Source organism: Pyxicephalus adspersus, chromosome 11 (genome assembly GCF_032062135.1).
Source record: "Pyxicephalus adspersus chromosome 11, UCB_Pads_2.0, whole genome shotgun sequence".
NCBI lineage: Eukaryota > Metazoa > Chordata > Amphibia > Anura > Pyxicephalidae > Pyxicephalus > Pyxicephalus adspersus.
Genome location: NC_092868.1, coordinates 24,827,983 through 24,849,084, shown reverse-complemented (window position 1 = coordinate 24,849,084; position 21,102 = coordinate 24,827,983). Strand labels below are relative to the sequence as shown.

General features: G+C 38.8%; 1 protein-coding gene across 1 annotated transcript; it reads right to left on the bottom strand.

Moving 5' to 3' along the window:
* Window positions 1–3,961: 3,961 nt before the first annotated feature.
* Window positions 3,962–20,355, bottom strand: LOC140340889 (interferon regulatory factor 3-like). The gene is made up of 10 exons (XM_072426327.1): window positions 20,292–20,355; window positions 18,486–18,668; window positions 14,719–14,896; window positions 13,914–14,008; window positions 12,962–13,016; window positions 12,352–12,504; window positions 10,375–10,458; window positions 7,577–7,942; window positions 6,846–6,964; window positions 3,962–5,005 (listed from the first exon to the last, which is right to left on the bottom strand). The coding sequence occupies exons 2-10, from the start codon at window positions 18,642–18,644 to the stop codon at window positions 4,829–4,831; spliced, it is 1,386 nt and encodes a 461-aa protein (XP_072282428.1). The 5' UTR covers window positions 18,645–18,668; window positions 20,292–20,355; the 3' UTR covers window positions 3,962–4,828.
* Window positions 20,356–21,102: the final 747 nt, after the last annotated feature.

Sequence of the window (21,102 nt, the reverse complement as noted above, 5' to 3'; positions counted from 1 at the left end):
ATAGGGGGCTGCTAACCTTCTATGTACCTCCAAATCTCTGCAATGGATACTTCCAGAAAAATGCAATCCATGTGACAGATAGCCAAGGGGTACATGACTTTACTACTACACCTTCAGGTCCCCACATCTCCCCGGTCCTGAGAAAGGTAAGTGGCCAGATATGTGTGACAGGATGGCAGGGTATGATAGGTATAACTTTCCTTATCTTGTGATAGAGCTGCAGCAATACAATTTTAGGGGGCGTTAGCCACAAGAATCCCCCATTTATCTTACATTTTAACCCCCCTAGCGGTATTCCCAGTAGGGTGGATTTTACCTGCAAATAGGGGTAATCCAGAGTAACACTCAGGGTAGCTTTCAACTAAAAAAAAACTTGTCATCCTGCTGCTCCCCGCAGGTCCTGGGGACACGTCCTTCCTCCTCAACCTCCAGCCGTGCCACAAGAGTCCCCACTTATCCTACATTTCCCTTTCTCTACTGTTCCAGATAAATTAGTGTTCACAGAAGGTAAGTGGCCAGTTATGTGTGACAGGGTAGCACGGTATGACCGGTATAGTTTTTATATCTTGTGATGTGCCGTAGGGATAAAATTTTAGGGGGAATTAGCCATAAGAGTCCTCCACTTTTGCTTACATTTACCTTTTCTTACATAGAATTTGGGGTTCATAGAGAGTAAGAGGATAGCTATGTGTGACAGAGTAGAATAATATGATGGGTATAACATTTTAATGAGGAAGAGGGGGCAAAAGGAGAAAATGGGGTTCACATAAGGTAAGTGGCTGTCTATGTATAACAGGTACCCCACCAGCCGCTCAGTCCCTCGCACCACAGCATCTGCAGATTTGTCACCAGGCAACAGTGAGCGGTACTGAGTGTCTACCCCTAGGCAGGGTAACCGCACTGCAACTTCACTGCCAGTCTGAACGCAGTCTTTGTGAAGATTTGTGAAGGGGCAAGTACTGTATATAATTTGGGGCACCACAGCCCAGAGTGAATTGACAGTACCATAATGCTTGTTGCCATGGAAGTGGCCTCCGGGGTCCCTAACATGCATTCTCAATTTGTGGACTCTGGGCTTGAAATAGTCCTCTTAATGTGAAAATATCCCTGGTTGTGGTTAAGATTTTATGTTTGAGACCCCGTATCTACCAACTTGTTATGTTTAGGGGGCTAAAAATTAGTTTAGTAGCAGCTCTCGGAGTCCCCTATGTACCCTGAAAATTGTTTCGATGACAATCGGTGTAGGAGATATGAAGGTTTATACATGGGGTATAATGACAGCTGCATGGACACAACTCCTATGCTGCTGATGCTGAGATTATCTCACAATACATGGTGGGTGAGGAGCATCCACAGATGATTGCTAGCTCTTTAGTAAACGCCTATTCTCAGGGAGCTAACACTGAGCATGCTCAGGAAGCTCCCTCTACTGATAGCACAATCCAATAGGACAAAGATAGGAGATGCACATGCCCTATCACCAGCAGGACAATGAGCAGAGAGGGAATGAGTGAACTATAGTTTGGGCACCCCTGTTTTAAAGCATATAGGAATGAGTATATAGATATAAAGTTGCTGCATGAGATCAGCAGCACTGAAATTCAACAAGGTGAGGTGCTGCAGCAGATGCTCATCTGTGTCACGGTTTTGTGAACAGCCAGAGACAGCACAGATACCTGAATTTAAACAACTGTGCCATCTTTTAAAGCAATGTACACACTGGATTTCTGTCATTGGGAACAATCTTTTATGATCCTTTCCAGTGCCAGTAGAAGGAACAAGCGTTGTACACACAGTGCTACCTATTTCTATGAAATGGGGCAGAGGAAGGACGTGAAAGATACCTACTTCATCTTCTGCCATAGGAAGTCACATTATAAGTTCCTGTTCACTTAGCCATCCACCACAGTGGGTTACTAGAAGACATCTAGGGCTGCTGTACACACACTAGACTTGTCCCTGAATCGAGCATGATCTTTTGTCTCAGGTGCCAATAAATTTAAGCCTGCATTTCCGCCTACCGAAAAAGATGCTGACACTGGATGATGTATAAACAAAGATGGTGCCATTTAGCTGAAAAGTTTGGTGAATGTCACATTAGAAGAAGTACTGTGCACAGAGGTGATAAATACCTGGTATCATTACACTTACATTACCTAGCATGCTGCACCCAACATAAAAGAAAATTGTAGGATGCACTTGGTCTAAATTACACACAAAAGCACAGAAAAAAAATAAAGTAATGAGTGCTGCTTTTTTTCCAGAAAGATTTTTAAGAGCAATGTGCCTAAAATATGGCTACTTTAGAAGAATCAATTCTCAAGCACAGCTCCCTCCCTCTTTGCATTCTATACCCGTCTCCTGTACTAGGAATGTCCAAGTACTGTCTTTGCTGTCCCAGACTGGACCAGAATGTCCTCCACTGTGCGTTTGTTGAGTTAGCAGTCAGAACGAAAGACAATAATATAGTGCGTCACTACAGAGAATCTGCTGAGGGCTTCTGACATCACATTTTAGGATTATGGCAGCCAGTAGTCTCTGAGGTTTTAGATTATTAGACAAGGCTTTCACAGGTAAATAACATTCCTAAAATACATTAAATGCACAAAAAGTATAATAAGGTTGTTAGTGAAATATTAGCCTGGTGTCAGAGTCTCTTTAGTTGACTAAAGCTAGAGCTATACCTCTGATACAATTTCCAGGTAGATGTGATCTTTTAGAAGCTCATTGATAATAGTTAACAAAGCAACATATTGTAAAGAAAGCTACAAACACACCCTTTCTGGCACTGGAAACATTCTTTTGTGGTAATTTTCTGTGAAAGCAGAATGAACAGGCACTGTACACACAGAGTTGCTCCATTCTTTAGGAAGGAGGTGGAGGATTAGCACCCAGCTCCTTCCCTGACTATGTAGTGATCCATCCAGCGCATTGCTAAACAACATTGGGGGATCGTTGCACACCTACTAGATTTTCCCCAAGACATTCATGATCATTCCACTCTGGAATAATATTCTGGAACAATTATCTATCATGTGTACATAGCTTAACTAGTAAATTTACACAATCTATATAAACTATATTGTTCTGTAAATAAAAGACTTGGCAACCTAAATAAAATTTTAAACAGTAAACAGATAGAGTTAAGGTTTGGTGATGGAAGTGTGAATCCAATTGAGATGTGTGCAAATGTAGCCCAAAGCAACCTACCATTTTGTGCAAGATTAGTGGTCTCCTGTAACAAAGCAGGGGCATTAGTGAGAGATGTTGGGTGACAAATTGCAGGATAGTACAGTAGTGTGAGGGTTCAGCATTCAAGAAAAAGTTGTAACGCAGCAGACTTGTGATGCCTGAAGAACTAATGGGATTAGTGTGAGATGAGTACAAGTTGGTACACTCAAGGAAAGCTAGGGTAGGATGCAATGAGAATGTGCAGGTGAAATATGTGTGAGGATTTGGCTTCAGGACCAAAAGGCTTACTTAACAGTATAGATCTGGGAAACCCTACAGCAGTAAAAACGTGTCCCCAGAACCTAAGCTTACTAGCAACAAGACAGGTTTCAGAATGTTTGAAATATATGTTTGAAACTAAAAGGCAATTGCCAATTACACACGGTAGTGTAACTTGGGGTTGATTACAAGATACTTAAAAGCCTTCAATTTTTTAGACTAAGTGACTTTTCCCTGCCTTTTGCCAACTCATTGGTGTAATAGTAATGATGCAGCCTCTTGCCTACTCTGGGGACCTTTAAATAAACAGGATCACACCGCACCGAGTCCCTTTCCCTCTCAAGCCCACTTTAGTAGCCCCCTACCCCTCCATTCCCAATTATTCTGTGTATAGTAAGAATTATCAATACAAGCTGATTTTATTTGGTGTGTGGATTTTCTACCAAAAGCTGAAATTCAGGTAATAACACTAGCTGCAGTGGTCTCACACATTTGCAAATAATACACAGTGTTTGGTAAAACATTTATTTTCGAAAATGGAGTAGCTTACCAAAACAGAAGTCATGACTGTAAAATCCATGCACCATTTCCATTTAGGTATAATTTCGACAAGCACATATTTTAAGCACATAAAAGTGGTATCCTGGCAGACCAACACTATGCAGGAATAAGCATTTGTAGAAATCTGAATATCCACTCCACTTGTATATTGGGTAACATATTATTTGTGCAGTCTGTGCAGTGGGACATGGGAGGGGGCTCTATGTCACCCTACACTCACAGGATGTTCCCCTGATTGAAGACTGAGGACATCTAGTGGTGAAGGTGACTCCTTAGAGGGGCAGTGTTACATAGTAGTCAGTATTGTGGCCTAAGAGCTTGATAGGATAATATTTTAGAAAAAAATATTGCCTAAAAAATTTTTTTATATCAATACATCATCTAACTTAATTGTTAATTTTATTTGACTATTGAATTGCTTCTTCCAGTTTCTGTTAATTGCTTCTTCCAGCTTCCATATTGGTCCTTAAAGCTCAAGATTTCTGTACCATTTCTGTTCTCCTGTTGCTTCTAAAAAGGTGTAATAATTCAGAATACAAACCAGCATAGAACCAGTATCAATTCATTGTTACATATAAATATAACACGGATGCTTAGTGTCTTTTGTACTATTTTAAATGCACTAACATGTCTACATTTAACAAGCTTTAGAGATAAACTAAAGAATTATTTCACCATTGAAAATGTAATTTCACGCTGACACTTGCTTTAGATCAGCAGTTCCCTGACTGTGCTTTACAAATATGCAGCCCAAGCTTTGGGCCCATAAAATATAGATTCGATTCCCTGTTTCAAATAGACTTAAGACATTGAGTTGCTAAGAGCAGTCCATCCGTTCCTCGAATTCTTTTAGAAAATTTAGCAGATCAGATGTACTACGCAGAGAGGAGGACAGCGAGTCTGAAATTTGCAAGTTGACCTCGTTACTTTTCAGTGATGAAGCTCCTGTGCTGTAACTCAGCTCATGAAGAATTTGCATTGATACCGGTGTGATCTATAAAACAATGAAGAGAGAAAAGTAGGTTTAGTAATGTTTGAACTCTAAATCCTCTCATTGTTATCTCACACCCACCTGCTATTCCTTAAAAAAGTATTATGCATTTCTAGGGAATACAGTATATATTTGAATGTTAGTCTTTTTTTCAGTCCATGGGCCTGATTTATTAAAGCCCTCCAAGACTGACAAGACAGACTGTCATGGGTGAACCTGATTGATGAACAAACCTGGGATAGATATCTTAAAATTATTTGCTAATATTTAGCAAATGTTTTTGCTCATTGACTAGATCCATTCCAAGTTTATTGGATCACTCAGGTTCACCAATGATAGTCTCTATTCTGAAGTCTTGGAGAGCTTTGATAAAGCAGGATAACAACATATCTTGTTGGGGAGATTTCCCTTTGTTTTCCCTCCGTGTAAAGCTGCGTACACACCTGCAATTTTTCTCGTTGGAAAGGATCTTTCACGATCCTTTCCAACGAGAAAAGACTGCAAGATGCATGAACGATGCTGTACATACAGCACCGTTCATGCTCTATGGAGAGGGGAGGGGGAGAGCGACGGAGCGGCACCCTGCTGCGCGCTCTCCCCTTCCCTTTCATTAGGATCGGTCGTCGTCCATCGTCCATGGATCCGCCAGGACGGTCGTCGGACGATGGACGACGACCGACTGTACACACGGCAGATTTTCGCCCGGTAATTGGCCGATACCGATTATCGGGCGAGAAAAATTTGCCGTGTGTACGCAGCTTTACTCTGTCAATGGTCTTCCTTCCAGTTAATGTGGTTTCTAGATTGGAAGTAAAGTCAAATCTACCCATTAGGACACAAATAACATAAAGGAAGTTTGACAGGGCTTTTACCATTCCATACACTATCCAAAATTAGAAAAAAAATATATATAATATGGACTTTAAAGCCCAGATTTAAAATTTTAAGCCAATGTTTATGGACATTCTTCTGAAATGCTAAAAAAAATGCAAATGCATTCCTTGAAATGACAAGTGCCATCTTTGACAAGAGTTTGAGTGTAGTTTAAACTCACCTCAATATGACATGCTGTTTCAAAGCACACACACACACACACACACACATATATATATATATATATATATATATAAAGCATATATATAAATATATAAATAAATACCTAACACATTAGATATTTGTTTTTTTCAAAATTGCTTTTGGATTTACAGACCTTGGGTTAATCTGAGTCTCCTGATTTTTTCATCTACTTGGTCTTGAATTAGGAATGTGTATATCCATGTGCTAACACTTTTTTGGGTATATGCTTGCCCTGGGGTAGACTTACTAATGGAATATAAACTGTTCACATAGTAAAGTCAACTACCCCCATGATAAGCTTAGTGTTTTTGGGTATACCTTCCAAAGTAAATTTTCACCATATTCATTAGGCTAAGTGAATAACCCATTGTAAGGTGATAATTCACCTTGATGTGAAGTGAACAGCCTAAATTGCTTTAGTAAATCAGCCCTAATGACTAACTAAAATAATTATGAAAACCCTGGGCCCAACACCTTTAAAGTAAAGCAGCAATAGATATATCCTTACAGGCTTTCCTTGAGTGCTTCACAGTCCATGTCAGTCTGTCTCTTGACTACGTATACTACACACTATTTTCCCATTGTGATGATTTCTCTGCACTACCTGTCCTGGTGATCACAGAGGAAGTGAAATGAAAACGTTCAAATGGAGCCACAGAGTTTTGTCGGGCTCTAAAAACCTAAAACAAGGGTGCCTGATGAAAAGATATTTCTAAAGCAGCTTTAACACTGACAGATGCCAAAACATTGAAAGAAAATTACTTACTTGTACCATAATAAATTTCTTCTTCCATAATCTGCTATCAGGCCAATTTTCTCCTAGACAAATCCAGATGTCATATTGTGGAGAATCCTTTCTCTTCTGGTCTATAAACTCAATAAGCTCTGAATGGAAGATAAGATATTAAATAATACATTTTAGGTTTTGTTCTTTTTTGTGAAATGATATGTAAAATTTAGAACTTTGGCTATGTCACTGTTAAGATTACTGAGTATGTCCAGCTTAGACCTGATAAAATGATATTTTTATGTCAATGGACATTATGTGATCGTTGCAACCAGAGTGAATTGGTAGTTAGCCAGGGAGAGTTTGTGGCTGAAGCCATTTTGGTAACAGCTAATTTGTCTGAACCTAAAGCATTAGCTTGGGGGGGTAAAACAAAAAAAAATGGTCTTTTCATTAACGGGAAGGATTTCTGTCGGTTAAAAAAAGAGGGTTCTGAGTTGCAGTAATTGGTGAACATGGAGGGTAAATGGGTGTTCCTAAAAGTAGGAAAGAACCAACAAACCTGGAATTGATTTCTTAAAAGTAATTTGCTAGCAAATTGTTTCAATCCTAGACCAGATCTATTCCAGCTTTGCTGGAATGTGGAAAGTATATCTTCTCCAGACTTGGAGAGTTTTAATAAATCAGGTCCAATGTGTTCAATCAACAAACAATTCATATTTGCGAGAAATATTATATATAAAGATGTAAAAAGATATTCCATCATGTACCTTTCACAAACTGCTGAAACTTGTACAGCTCAGAGTAGGCCTCTTTATTTATTGGATTGGGCTGGTTTGTGGTTGGCGTATCTGTCATACTCCAAAAACTCCTGCATTTGCCTTGTCTCTTGGCACAGATGGCTCCATTCTGAACTTCCACCAGAGTTCCTTGTTCCAAGTTTTGTAGAATCTTTTTAATTTCAGCAGCTACTTTGAAGTCCGAGATTAAGGAAGGTGGTGGCAGTGTCACATCTTCTAAATAGTTCTCTGGGTTTGTTTGTTGCCTTGAGGTGAGGTGGAAGCCATTGGGGTTTTTCACTAAACTTTGCTTTACCAAAATTCCCCGATAATAAATCTTTACTTCGAACTGTGTTTCTGCAGAAAAGGAGAATGGTTTATTTTAATATTTCATTAAATCTCATCATATTTCAAAGTTCTACACAGATTACACAAGCTATTCACATTAGCTTCTGTTAAATTTGATGTTCTTGAAACGGCAGTATGTAACTTAGGTTTCAAAGTGGATCTGAACTGAAGAAAGGCAAGGTTTGCTATACATGGGGGAAAATCTAGAAAATTCCCAAGCAGTACCCTGAAAGAATAACATTTGCACTTTTTGGTATGTGAGGGTACCTGGGAACTCCTGTACCTAAATCTCATAGCTGTATAGCTGCTTTGTGAAATCACTGTAAAATCAGGGGTACTGTCCCCCTGACTGCTAACCTTACGATTATGCGTGCAGACATTACTAGTGACAAGTTATTGGCCTTTTTGAGCACTGTATAGTGACCTTTTACCAAAAACAGCGTCAAGCTAGATGTAGATTGCTGTCTGCCATTTTTATGCATAATTTACCATGTTTGTCAGGTTTTACCCATCCTTATGATGACTGGAGTATACACTTGCACACAGTGCAGCTTAGCGATGCAACAAGTGATGTACAAATACACAAGTGCACACATCTTTTTTGCTTTTATTGTGGTGTAAATAGAACATAAAATATAAGACATGAGGGATGACCTTTTAAGTGAACTGCTGCACCTCGATTTTCCGGTTACATGAAAGGCAGCATTCTAGATCAGGCTGTATTTCTTAGTGATAGTGTAGTCTTTGGGGAAGTCCAGACTTCAGCATGCTGTTTGCTAGGGGTCAAACATGTGTAAAAATTGCTAACTGGTTGGCAAGTAAATGAGTTTACAGTTATGTAATTGAATTAAGCTGTTTGTTTAGAGATTTACTTTGCTCTGCATACTTGCACATTTTGTGAAAACCTACCCAGCACACAGCAGTTCCTGTTCTGTTTTTGTTTGCCTTAAAAATTCTCACACTAGCCAAAACCAGAGATTAGACTAAGTCGTCATCCTTCAAGTCCAAGTCAAGTCCCAAATCACTGACACCAAGTCCCAAGTCAAGTCTCAAGTCACCAAGAATTCTTCCAAGTCAAGTCCTAAGTCAAGTCACTTCATTTATCCCAATTTGTCCCCATATAAAAACAGAGCTCTGATCCTGTTCTTGAGCACAGGATAGCATTCTAAGTCCACGGCTTTCTCCTCTGACAGCTGAAGGGGGCAGGGAGGAAGGCAGTGAGGCTTTTGATACATAGCCTTACTCCCCTCCACCCCTTCAACTGTCAGACTTAGAATGCAAGAAAGATGGGGAGGAAGGCGGTGTTATGTTACAAAAGCCTCACTGCTTTCCTCCCTTTCCCCTTAAGCTGTTAGCAGAGAAAGCAAGTCCCAAGTCGAGTTGCAAGTCGCTGGGGAAAACCCTAAGTCGAGTTGCAAGTAGTTCATTAGGTGACTTAAGTCCCACAACTCAAGTTCCAACCTCTGTCCAAAGCTAAAATAATGTTTTGGCTTTTCATACATCGTAATTCCTTGTACAACTTAGTTTGTATTTTTATTAAACCGCTATATGTTATTCTGTCATTTCCTTTAATCTCTGCCACCATGTGTTAATTCTGGGCAATTTTTAGAGACAATTTTTCATTGTACTGGCTGCTATATTTTATTGTCTATTCACTGACAAAATAAAAACTTACTTTTACAGTCTATCCACTATTAGTAAAGGAAAATGAAAAGACAAATCCCCCAGCTATTACTTTGACATTATTTTTTCCTGTTGCGTACAAATAAGTAAATACTCTGCATATACTACAAAAGTGAAATACCACCACAATAAGGGAAAAAAAAGCACATACAGATTTAAAAGGATAAATGTATTTATTGCAAAACTTCATCAAGAACAAAGAATTCTTCCCAGAAAGATGTTATCAGTTTGTGCCATTTTAGGTAAGCGGGGGAAGAAAGAGTGGGATATTTTTGGAAGATGGAAAGCAAATAAGGTTAGTGCACAGTGAAGGAGTATTTATCCTTTAACAATAAAAGAATAACACCCAGTGTCAGATAATCAGAATCAAACACAAACTTAGAGATTAGAGTCACTACACTTCACTCAACTCCATCGACTTAACTTCATCGTGCTCCAACCTATTCTTTTCTGCTCCATCCCACTCCAGCCTACACAAACCTATTACACTCCGCATCTCCTCACTCTTTCCTACTCCAACCTTTTCCATTCTATTTCACCTCATGCTATCCTATTTAAACCTAGTCCATTCTACATCACCTAATGCCATTCTACTCCAACCTTCTAAACTCTACTTCACCTAATGCCATTCTACTCCACTCCACCCTGGGTGCCCCTAACATTAATAAGCCAACTTTTAATGCTTGCATTTACTCAAATATGAAACACAACTTCAGGCTAGATTTCACTCTTAAAGGACACTTGGATTTCACTCTTACCAAATGTGTTGTTAGGGAAAAACGTGTTGAGCAGGTGTTGTTGAGCTGCATCTAGCTTCTCCTGTGGCAGATCCTGAACTTGTTCTGTAATGGCAGAAAGTGCACATAAAAATAATTTACTTAACTACTTCAACTTCACTTTAAGCCAATATAGTCAAACAAGTTTTTTTTTATTATTCAAGACCTGTAGTTTTAAAACCACGTGGCTGACAGCTCCTGGGTGCACAGTAAACTGGGTTGGGAGTGTGGTTGGGCCTGCAGGAGAAAACTGCAGCTCACCACAGATATGAAACACTATTTACAACATTATATAAACAAACAACTATTCTAACACTAAATTTATTTTTTTTCAACTGTAACTACACAGGAGATGGGAAACAAAAAAAACTTTTTACAGGTGGATGATGTGACTACCATCTAAACCTCCAATATGCAAGGATCCAAACAAAGGAGCTATAGAACAAATTGAGGATTTATTGGAACTGATACAATTTAACAACAGTAATTTGGATTTTTTTAATAGATCTTTTTTATATATGGACTTTCTCTTTCTCTGTCAAAACCAGGTGGAAATTATGATTCATATGATTTATGATCAAGGGCCAGGAGCCAGCAAGCAAAGCTGCTGACCACCGATCGCAAATGGTTTAAAACAGTGGACACCAACCTTTTTGCGGACCACTACAGTTACCACTACAATTGTGTCCAGGGACACAGACCGCCCACTTCCCTGAGCCAGGGATTTGTACGGAAGACATGGTCCGGGGCTCTGGCTGGTGCGCCCCCCCCCCCCAACACCCCCGCTCGGGGGTGCACCGGCCAGAGCCATGGACCACCAAAATTTTCTTGCAGACCACCGGTTGGTGACCTCTGGTTTAAAAGATCTCTGACTTTTACCATTTAAATAATATATATTATTTGTACAATGCTACTTGACGCTATTTAATAAAGCTCTATAAGCCTGGAGGAGATAAACTATCAAGGGTGAACTTGGGCAATCCAGCAAACCTGGAATAGATTTCTTAAAAATAATTTCCTATTAGTTGGCAAATCTTTTCAATCATGGACCAGATCTACTTTAGGTTTGCTGAATCTTCACAGGTTCACACTTAACAGACTATCTTCTTCAGTCTTGGAAAGCTTTAATAAATCAAGTCCTAAAATCCATATTTTCTGTTCTGTGAACAAGGTCACCCCACTGCTTAAAGCATGTTGTATGTATGAACTTCCAAGAGAGAAAGAATAAACTCTGTAAGGATCTATCCTTATCTCTGATGTCTGTGAGTTATTGTTTTGTTGTCTGCCGGTATCCCCTACTGCATGTACAACTCGTGTACATAGAATCTGTCCAGAGTGGAGAATATACTGCAGTAGGTCCAGGCAGGTTGTGTAGCAAAAAGCTTAGCATTACAGACATCAGAAATACAGTATATGAAGGACATTTGTGGATTTCTTCTATGTCATCAGGGAAATATGTAGACTGCCATTACTGAAGTCATTCTGACCTGGAAAAAGTATGAAGTAAGTGACACCAAAGTAAAGTTAGACTGCCTGATCTTCTGGTGATTCTACCAGGGCGGGTTGATGAACAATGTAGGGATCTGCCATATGTATGTAGCTTACGAAAAGGACTAAATGACTGTCAGGGTTTTTTTATGACCTATTGGAAAGATTTTTCTTCACCTGTCCTAAGGACACAGCAAGTGAGAATTCTCTCCAAAATGAGGGGAATTCTTATCACATATTGAAAAATGTTCCCTGATCTATACATAACTAAAACAATAAGAACAAACCTCCCTGCTGGTTCTTCTGTCATATTGTGGCTACATTTAATAATAATGAGGGACTGAGATGGTGGGAAAAAAATGCATATAACTTCTGCTCTTTATATCTCTGGATGTGGTCATCCATTGTTGAGAATTCGCAATCTCCTATGTATATTCAGTAATACAGTTTATGTGATGCAGTATTTCTTACCAGTGATATTTTGGTAGGGTAAATACAAAGAAATGTCAGGACAAACAGGGCTAGCTTCAGCTACAAACACATTTGGGGAGGAGAGGTTATTGTACCAGTCCTGAGCTGTTGGTGGCACTGAGCTTGGCAGGTTTTCAGGAGCAAGATACAAGTCTGAAAGAGAGAAAGAAAATCACATTTACTTTTTCACAATACAAACACCTTGTGAGTAATAAAGATTTAACTTGTCCATGCTGCACATGAGACACCATTCAGAAAAACTTTCATTTTTCTATACAGATTTTTTTGAATCTGATTGGTTGCTATAAATCACTGAATTCATAAAGCAATAACCCCTATCAATGGTAATGATATGGTGATATAATTTATTCCTCAGTGCTGTTATTTGAAATATTTTGCAAACTCTTTTTGCAAGCCTCAGACATTATTTTGGAGTGCAAAATGATTGGGGCCACACATAAAGATTGGTAGTGGTGCTTGGATTAGAAAAACAGGTTTGAAATATTGGCATATTCATTTTTGAGGGAAGATAGTTTATACACATGTAGTTGGAAAATTTTGTATATGGTTTCCTTTATGTTATCTAGACAAGTACAATTTAGAAAGTTACCATCGTCTATGTATGAAATCCGCATCTGGTTTATTTCCTGGGAAAGATTTCTGTCCTGTAAAAACACAAGATTAAAAACAGGATCAAAGTCTGGAGACAACAGCACACTAACAATTTGCTGAATTCCAGGCAAACAGCTAAACACAAAGTCTAAATACACATAATGTATAGGAACTCGGATTTTAATTCTTTCCAACCACTTTTGTAACTCATACACCACTGCCAGGAAGCACAGCCATGAGGGTGACTCCACTTTTCCCTTGCTGTTAACTGCATCCCAAGAAGTTAGGGTCCTTAGCCCATGGGCAACCCCAGGTAGGTTCACCGTTATGCTTTCTTGCCTATTCAAATAGGTGTCCCATTGTAGATGTTCTCATTGTTTAGTCAGAATGCATTTAGCATTCACTGTGCAGTAACCTCAGAAAAAAAAATCAGCATTGATGTTTGCTTCGGAGCTTACATTAATAACAATGGATACACAGAACTAACATTTTCTTTATCCTTTAAAGGTGTTATGTGTTGTACACTTCAAAAAAGTGGAACCATCTAAAGTTTGAATTGAGGTGTTTTTGCTGTGAAGGGTTACAATTTCTCGGTCAGAGTTAAGAAACGCAGTGATGTCATCACAGCCCACTGACTAATAATTGGACAATGACAGAACAGGAACAACCAGCTCAGTCAAAGTTGTTCAATCTGCTCTTTCTTCTTCAGTTAGTATACTTCATATCAGCACATGTAAGTACAGCAGAACCTAATTCCATTATTTGTATTCCCAATCTATTTGCTACTGCACAGGAATGACAAAAGCCAAGAACAGGACAGATTTGTTAGCTGTTTTTAGCAGTACACATAACTTCATTAAAGCAAGTTTGTAGATTTAACTGAAGTTCAACTGTAACATTTTAATGAGAAAGAAGAACTAAAAGATTGCATTACTAAAGTGTCTACTAACCACAGTGAGCTGGCTTCTTGGGCTGGTGAATGGAGTTAGTTGAGAAGATGGACTGATACTCTCACTGCGATACAGATCTTCAGGCATGGTATCACCTGTAATGGAACATAATAATTATAAATATTATGCCTGTCCGAATATATATGATAAATATGCCTGTCCGAATATATATACATTGATAAAATGAAGTTAATTTGTAATATAATACTTTAAACTATTAACAAGTTTCTTCATATTTTACAAAAAAAGGAGATGCTGGGAAGAACAGTTCAGGTGGAAGTCTAACATTAGGCTTATTTTCCTTTTAACCGTCCTCCTGATAATAATTTTATAAAACTATGGTAAACTCTTGTAAATCATCAGTCTGGAGTAATCAAAGTTAGCTACAATATTTCCTCGATCTTTCAGGTCAAGTAATGCCCAGCGCCATTTAACCTGAAAGACTGTGAATGCAGGGTGTCATGGCTTTTCTCAGTGACACACAGTATACTAATGCAAACAGCTAGGTTGGTGCCCTTTTATCAGCACTACCCATCAGCAGAAGACTGAAGGATGAAAACTCAACTTTTCAAATGACTGACCAGAAGATCATAAAAACAGTAAAAGAAAAAACATAGCATGCTGTTATTGGGGGACATTGAGGGTAGAATGGAGTCCTCTAGAAGCACAAACCTGATAGATGTCTACCTTAACTGGTTGACATTTGTTTGATAATGTGAAACTCTAAAAAAAAAAAAATATATATATATATATATATTTCTTATACTTAAAGCAGGTTTTAAGGAAATCATCCAGCTATACTTACCAGTGGCTGTTCTGCAGAATTCATAAATTTTATGGGGGTCATTAGAATCTGAGCTGTTATCCTGGACCACGCGGATCTCAGTTTTTCGGTTAAGAGCAGATCGGAAATTTCTTTTCCATACCGCTGGGTTAGCTACATCTTTGCTGGGATCATAACTACCACTAGCAATAGCCCAGGCCTGGTCAACAAAGAAACAATTTCTTAAAAAAAAAAATTCAAAGTACAAATGTTGTACATATTCCAATATCAATAAACAAATGAAGAAATGACATAAATATATATCAAAGCTTTTCACTTTTTCTTTGTCTTTAATGCTTCTGCAATGAAACCATCCTGCTATAATTCACAATTCTGGTCCTGTCCACATCCAAGTTTGGGTTTTACCAACTCTGCTTGCTACACTGTTCCTTGTTGCATCCCTTTAAAATTGCCAACATTTGAAAATTATCAGGGAGGATATCTCAAAAAGTTTGAGAAGGAATACGTTAAGCACATATATGTTACCCACAATGGATGTAATGATTTAGACAAAATTGGAAGAGAGGAAACACTGATGGAAAATTGTTGCACTAAATGTTGGGTACAATAAGGTCTAAGCTTGCTCTCTGTATACACAGCACACATATGCCACATTCATTGCACCCATAAAATATCATTAAGGACTGTTTCACAACAGAAAGTCTCACAGACACACACTTCAAGACAAAAAAAAATAATTTTTACAAAGTAAATATCTTCCACAACAAATGCTTCTCTTCACACATGGTAAAAAGCTAACACTGTCTGGGCGTACCTTGAAAAAAACTTAAATATTACATTTGGATACCACATAGCAAATAGAAAATTTTGCAGCACTAAATACAGAAGTCAGTAGAAGTAATATATATAGTGCAGAAGTCAGGACTACGTAACATACAGCACAACATACAGATTGGAGTCATGAGCTAAGAATAAAGAACTATATTCATAAGCTTTTGTTTACATCAAAACTGTTTCCTTCCCCAATAACAGTGATGTCAAAGTGACCTGTGTTTGCCAAAGGACACAAACCAAAAACATGTCAACACAGACCATACGTCATATGGTTGTATTGGTGCTTAGTGCTCACTGACCTGATACATGCTGTTTTATCACTCTCCATCTGTCAAACTGGAACTATGCAGTCACTTTTGAATGGGGAATACTGCTCCTCATGGTGCCACATTATTGAATTGCTGGATTCCAAAGTATTACAGCACTTGGCACTAGGTGAAACTCTCCACCAAATCCTGGGCAAGTTGTGCGACTTTGTTTTGGGACTATCCCACACAATCTAGGTCACTTGGCAACTAAAATCTCCACACAATAATATAAATCAAATCTAACAGGGGGAGTGGAAATTCCTTCTAATAATTACAGCAGGATGACAATCTCAGGGAGAGAAGACATCATACCAAGGCAATTTCCAAGAAAATGAAGAATGTATCTGGTTTAACTTTTCAGCAGTAACCATGTTACATAGTTACTTAGTAGGTTAGGTTGAAAAAAGACATAAGCGCATCAAGTTCAACCACTAGAGAAAAAAAATCCCAGATATAAAACCCTAAAAGACATAGTTGGTCCAGAGGAAGGCAAAAAAAACCCTGGTACAATTTGCTTCAACAGGGGAAAAAAAATCCTTCCTGATTCCATGAGGCAATCTGATGTTCCCTGGATCAACAGTCACTGTTATTTGTACTTTAAAGCCGTAATACCCAGTTATATTCTGTGCTGCTAGAAAAACATCCAGCTTTTTCCTAAAGCAATCTATAGTAGTTGCTGAAACTACTTCCTGAGGGAGCCGATTCCACATTTTCACAGACCTTACAGTGAAGAATTCCTTCCTTATCCAGAGCCTAAACTTCCTTTCCTCCAGACGCAAAGAGTGCCCTCTTGTTCTTTGTAATGATCTCAAAGTGAATAATGGGGAAGAGAGTTCTCTATACGGACAGTTCAAATATTTATACAGGGTGATCATATCCCCCCTAAATGTCTCTTCTCAAGGGAGAATAGATTCAGTTCAGCTAATCTCTCCTCATAGCTGAGCTCCCCCATTCCTTTTAATAAATTAGTTGCCCTTCTCTGCACTCTCTCCAATTCCACAATGTCCTTTTTGTGAACTGGTGCCCAAAACTGGACTGCATATTCCAGATGTGGTCTGACTAAAGGTCCCAACACTGAACCCTGGGGTACACCACTAATAACCTTAGACCATTCAGAGTATGAATCATTAATTACAACTCTCTGGATGCGATCTTTAAGTCAGTTCTCTATCCATTTACAGATTGACTTTTCTAAACCTATTGACCCTAACTTGCATATTAACCTTCTGTGGGGTGCGGTGTCAAATGCTTTTGCAAAGTCCAAGTACACTACATCAACTGCTACTCCACTGTCTACCTGTTTACTTCCTCATAAAAAGAGAGTAAATTTGTTTGACAACTTCTGTCTTTCTTGAAGCCATGCTAACTATCACTTATAATATTATTTCAAGCATCATCATGTGGTTCTTTACCAAACTCCCTAAGACCTTTCCAACCATGGATATTAAACTAACGGGTCTGTAGTTACCTGGTAATGACTTTGCTCCCTTTTTGAAGATAGGAATCACACTGGCCTTGGGCCAATCCATCGGTACCTTGCCAGTGACTAAAGAGTCTCTAAAAATTTTAAATAATGGCTTTGAAATAACTGAGCTCAGCTCTTTGAGGACACGTGGATAGCGTAAGCCATCAGGTCCTGGTGCATTGTCAACCTTAATTTTTCCCAACTATTTTTCAATCATAACTATTCTGAGCCATTGTGACTCATTTAAGCCAGTGACATTGCTATTATGAATTTGGACTTGAGCGCTGCTATTTTCCTTCCTGTACACAGAGCTAAAAAAAAGTGGTTAGTAAATCTGCCCTGTCTTTATCCCAGTTACTAACCCAGCGACATCCTTTAAGGGGCCTACATGCTCAGATCTGCTATCTTGCTATTATATTTGCTAATATATTTGAACATTTTTGGGGGGTTAACCTTACTTTCCTTTGCAATCTGTCTTTCATTTTAAAGTTTTGCACATTTTATTTCCTTTTTACATCTTTTGTTATATTCTTTATAGGTTTCAAATGATGAAGGTGATCCTTCATTTTTATATTTCTGGAATGCCCTTTTCTTGTTCCTCATTGTGTTTTTTAACATCAGCTGTGAGCCACGTAGGTTTTAATTTTAGTCTCTTATTATCCATTGGAATATATTTTTCAGTTTTCTTTTGTAGAACAGACTTGAAACATTCCCATTTCTGTTCTGTGTTCTTTGAGGACAATTTTGTCTCCCAGTCCAAGTCACAGAGAGCCGCCCTTAGTAATGGAAAACTTGCTCTCTTAAAATTATATGTTTTTATCTTTCCTGTTTTTGTTTCCTGTTTACAGCTTACAAAAATGAGAAATAAAACCTGTGTGTATGATCCCTATTGGTGTTAGGAAGGACATATAGAATAGAGGCTGGTGGATGTGTAGACAACATATGACTGTTGTTAAGTGTTGGCTACTGGATTCCTCCCTACTAACCATTCGTGCTATACTCAGCTGAAAATTTATATTAATCATATGGAATTGGAGGGGAGAGATTACCGCTGCAAGAAATCATTTCAACAGGGATGATAAAAAATTTCTGTTGGCTTTGGGTGGTACTGTAAATACTAGTGAAAATAAATGGGATGGCACGATTCCAACAAGAGTAAAAAAAAATAAAGGCATGTTTACCTCAAATATTTTCACATCGTCCTCGGACCTATCCTGTCTTAAACCGTGTTTCCATGGTATCCGGAACTGTGTCTCACTGACCCATTTAAGGCCGGGATACTTCTGGCTGTTGATCTGCTCCTCCAGCCAAGGAATAATCCGTGGCTTCTGAGAGCTCATCCTCACAGACCGTGCAGTACTTCCCTGTAAAAGGAACCAAATCATAAAACATTTTACACTTACTAAGACATTTTATTCAAATAGATAATTTTCAAATTCAAATCATGTTATTCTAAAGATCTGGGGGTTCTGGTGGATCATAGACTTAATATCAGCATGCAATGCCAAGCTGCAGGAGCTCAGCTATGAGGAGAGATTAACTAAACTGAATCTATTCTCCCTTGAGAAGAGACGTTTAAGGGGAGGATATGATCACCATGTATAAATATATAAATGGTCCATATAGAGAACTCTCTTCCCAATTATTCACTTTGAGATCATTACAAAGAACCAGAGAACACTCTTTGCATCTGGAGGAAAAGAAGTTTAGGCTCCGGATAGGGAAGGCATTCTTCACTGTAAGGTCTGTGAAAATGTGGAATCGTCTACCTCAAGAAGTAGTTTCAGCAACTACTATAGATTTCTTTAAGAAAAAGCTGGATGTTTTTCTGGAAGCACAGAAAATAACTGGGTATTAAAGTAACTTGAACTTGATGAACATGTCTTTTTTCAACCTGACTTCATTGGTAACTATATTTAAATAGGGGTAGTGAACTAGCCGTTCTATTTATAATGGCAACCACCGTCTCAGAAAGTATCTGTGTTTTTGGCTTTGGAGGGCTCCAGTGAGACTCCGGTTTCATTTGTCCCAGCTGATGAGATTCACCCTTTTAATTGACCTAGGGACCACTGGCCCCAAGACAAAATAAGTGATTTAAAAAAGGTATTACTAAAGAAAGCAGACAAGAAATCATTTTCCTTTGCAGACAAATGCTTTGGTGACAGCGCGGATAGGGAAAAAGATTTTCTTTCATTTTTATTTGCATTTCTAGAAATTACCATTATGGAAAGTCTCCTCAGTGAGACACAGAGAGCAAAAAAATAAACTGAGGTTTTAGTATCTAGGGCTTACCTAGATGTCAATTACCCAATCTAGCACCGTACTGTTCACCTATAGAAAAACCCTGCTCAACCTCAGAAGTGTCCCAGCACTTGGCGTGGTTCCTGTGGACATGGATATATAAGACATGGCATCTGGGAGTACAAGTAAAGACCCACAGCAGCTCAGAAAAACAAAACATTATCAAGGGCAACACAATCTGATCTAGGCACCGCTTATATTTGACCAAATAGGCAGCAGAGGATAGGCCCAAGGCTGGGGTTAAAGGCAGGTTCTAGGTAACAATGTCAGAAGGAGTTAGGTGCCTTGGTGAGGGCCACAAACAAAGCCAGAGACTGAAATGGGCAGCGGTCGGTCGTGTGGTGGAAGGCGTATTGAGTGCAAAAAAGGTAAAGGAATTGTGTAAGTGCATGACACTAAAAAAGAAGTTTGTCTACACGTACATCTAAAAAGGTTGGAAATCATGTCTGACTTTGTCTACAGCTAGTCCTTAAGCCCCCTTTTCTCATGTTATCCTGCTTGCACAATTAGTCATTTAATATCCAAGCACAGATTTACTCTGTAACAGATACAGATGAATGAAGCTGCTTTGTATCACAATATATTCTTCCAAAAGGCATAACTGCTACCACTATTCCAAACTAGGGTTAGATTAGTATTTTCCTAATGTAAATATTTATCATTTTAAATGAATACAAAAGCCTTACCTTGAAAGATTGGTGTGCACAGCAGTCGATGAGCTCTCTGAACTGATTATGGTTTCAGTTTCAGTTGCTGTGAATTCCTTCCTCTTTGTGCCGCCCAGCATCAATGTGACTGGCTGAATCTGGTGATCTCACTGTGGATTTCCCTGAAACGTGTGCCAAGGGAACAGAGAATGCTATCTAGAATTCAGTTTTCACATTTTATGTAACAAGCACTTTATACATTTGTTGCTGCTAATATGAATATGTTTTAAATCTTTTTCCAGGTGTTTCAAAATGATTTTTGGATATCCTTGGATCACCGCATTTGACTTATTTCTGAGTCTGAAGTCTTATCTTTCAATCATTTATTTCTATTTTCTTTTTTTTTTTTTACTAGTTTAAGGCTAACTGTGCTGTGATCTGAAGCAGTCACAGCCACATGCAAAAAATGGTTCCCAATCGCACCCTTTCACTTGAATAGGAGTAGTTGGGGCTGTGATTGAGTTTGCAGCAGAACTCTGAAGTTCACTGTGGGTCTGAAATAGCATTGATAACATATGTTTAAAGCAGAAGTAAACTCAAAACCAAAAAATCACACTTACCTTCAATCTCGCAGATCAGTCTACCGGTCGGGAGGTTTCTTCAATCTAGTCCCTTGTTGTCGTGGTATCCATCTTTGGCCCGGCGCAAAAGGAGTGCCAGGTTCTCCCATCTTCTCCTCTCTTCTTCTGTGTTCTTCTTCCTACGTCACCCGATCTTGCACTGCTCAGGCGCAAGATTGGGTGACAAAGATGGGGAAAAAACTTGCCGATCTCACTGTGCATGCATGAGA

Coding starts and splice junctions, on each gene's coding strand:
- LOC140340889 (XM_072426327.1), bottom strand. CDS start 18,644: ATGAGCTCTCAGAAGCCACGGATTATTCCTTGGCTGGAGGAGCAGATC. Junction 14,897..18,485: donor ACGATGTGAAAATATTTGAG/GTAAACATGCCT, acceptor TTTGTTGACCAG/GCCTGGGCTATTGCTAGTGG. Junction 14,009..14,718: donor ATTCTGCAGAACAGCCACTG/GTAAGTATAGCT, acceptor GTTCCATTACAG/GTGATACCATGCCTGAAGAT.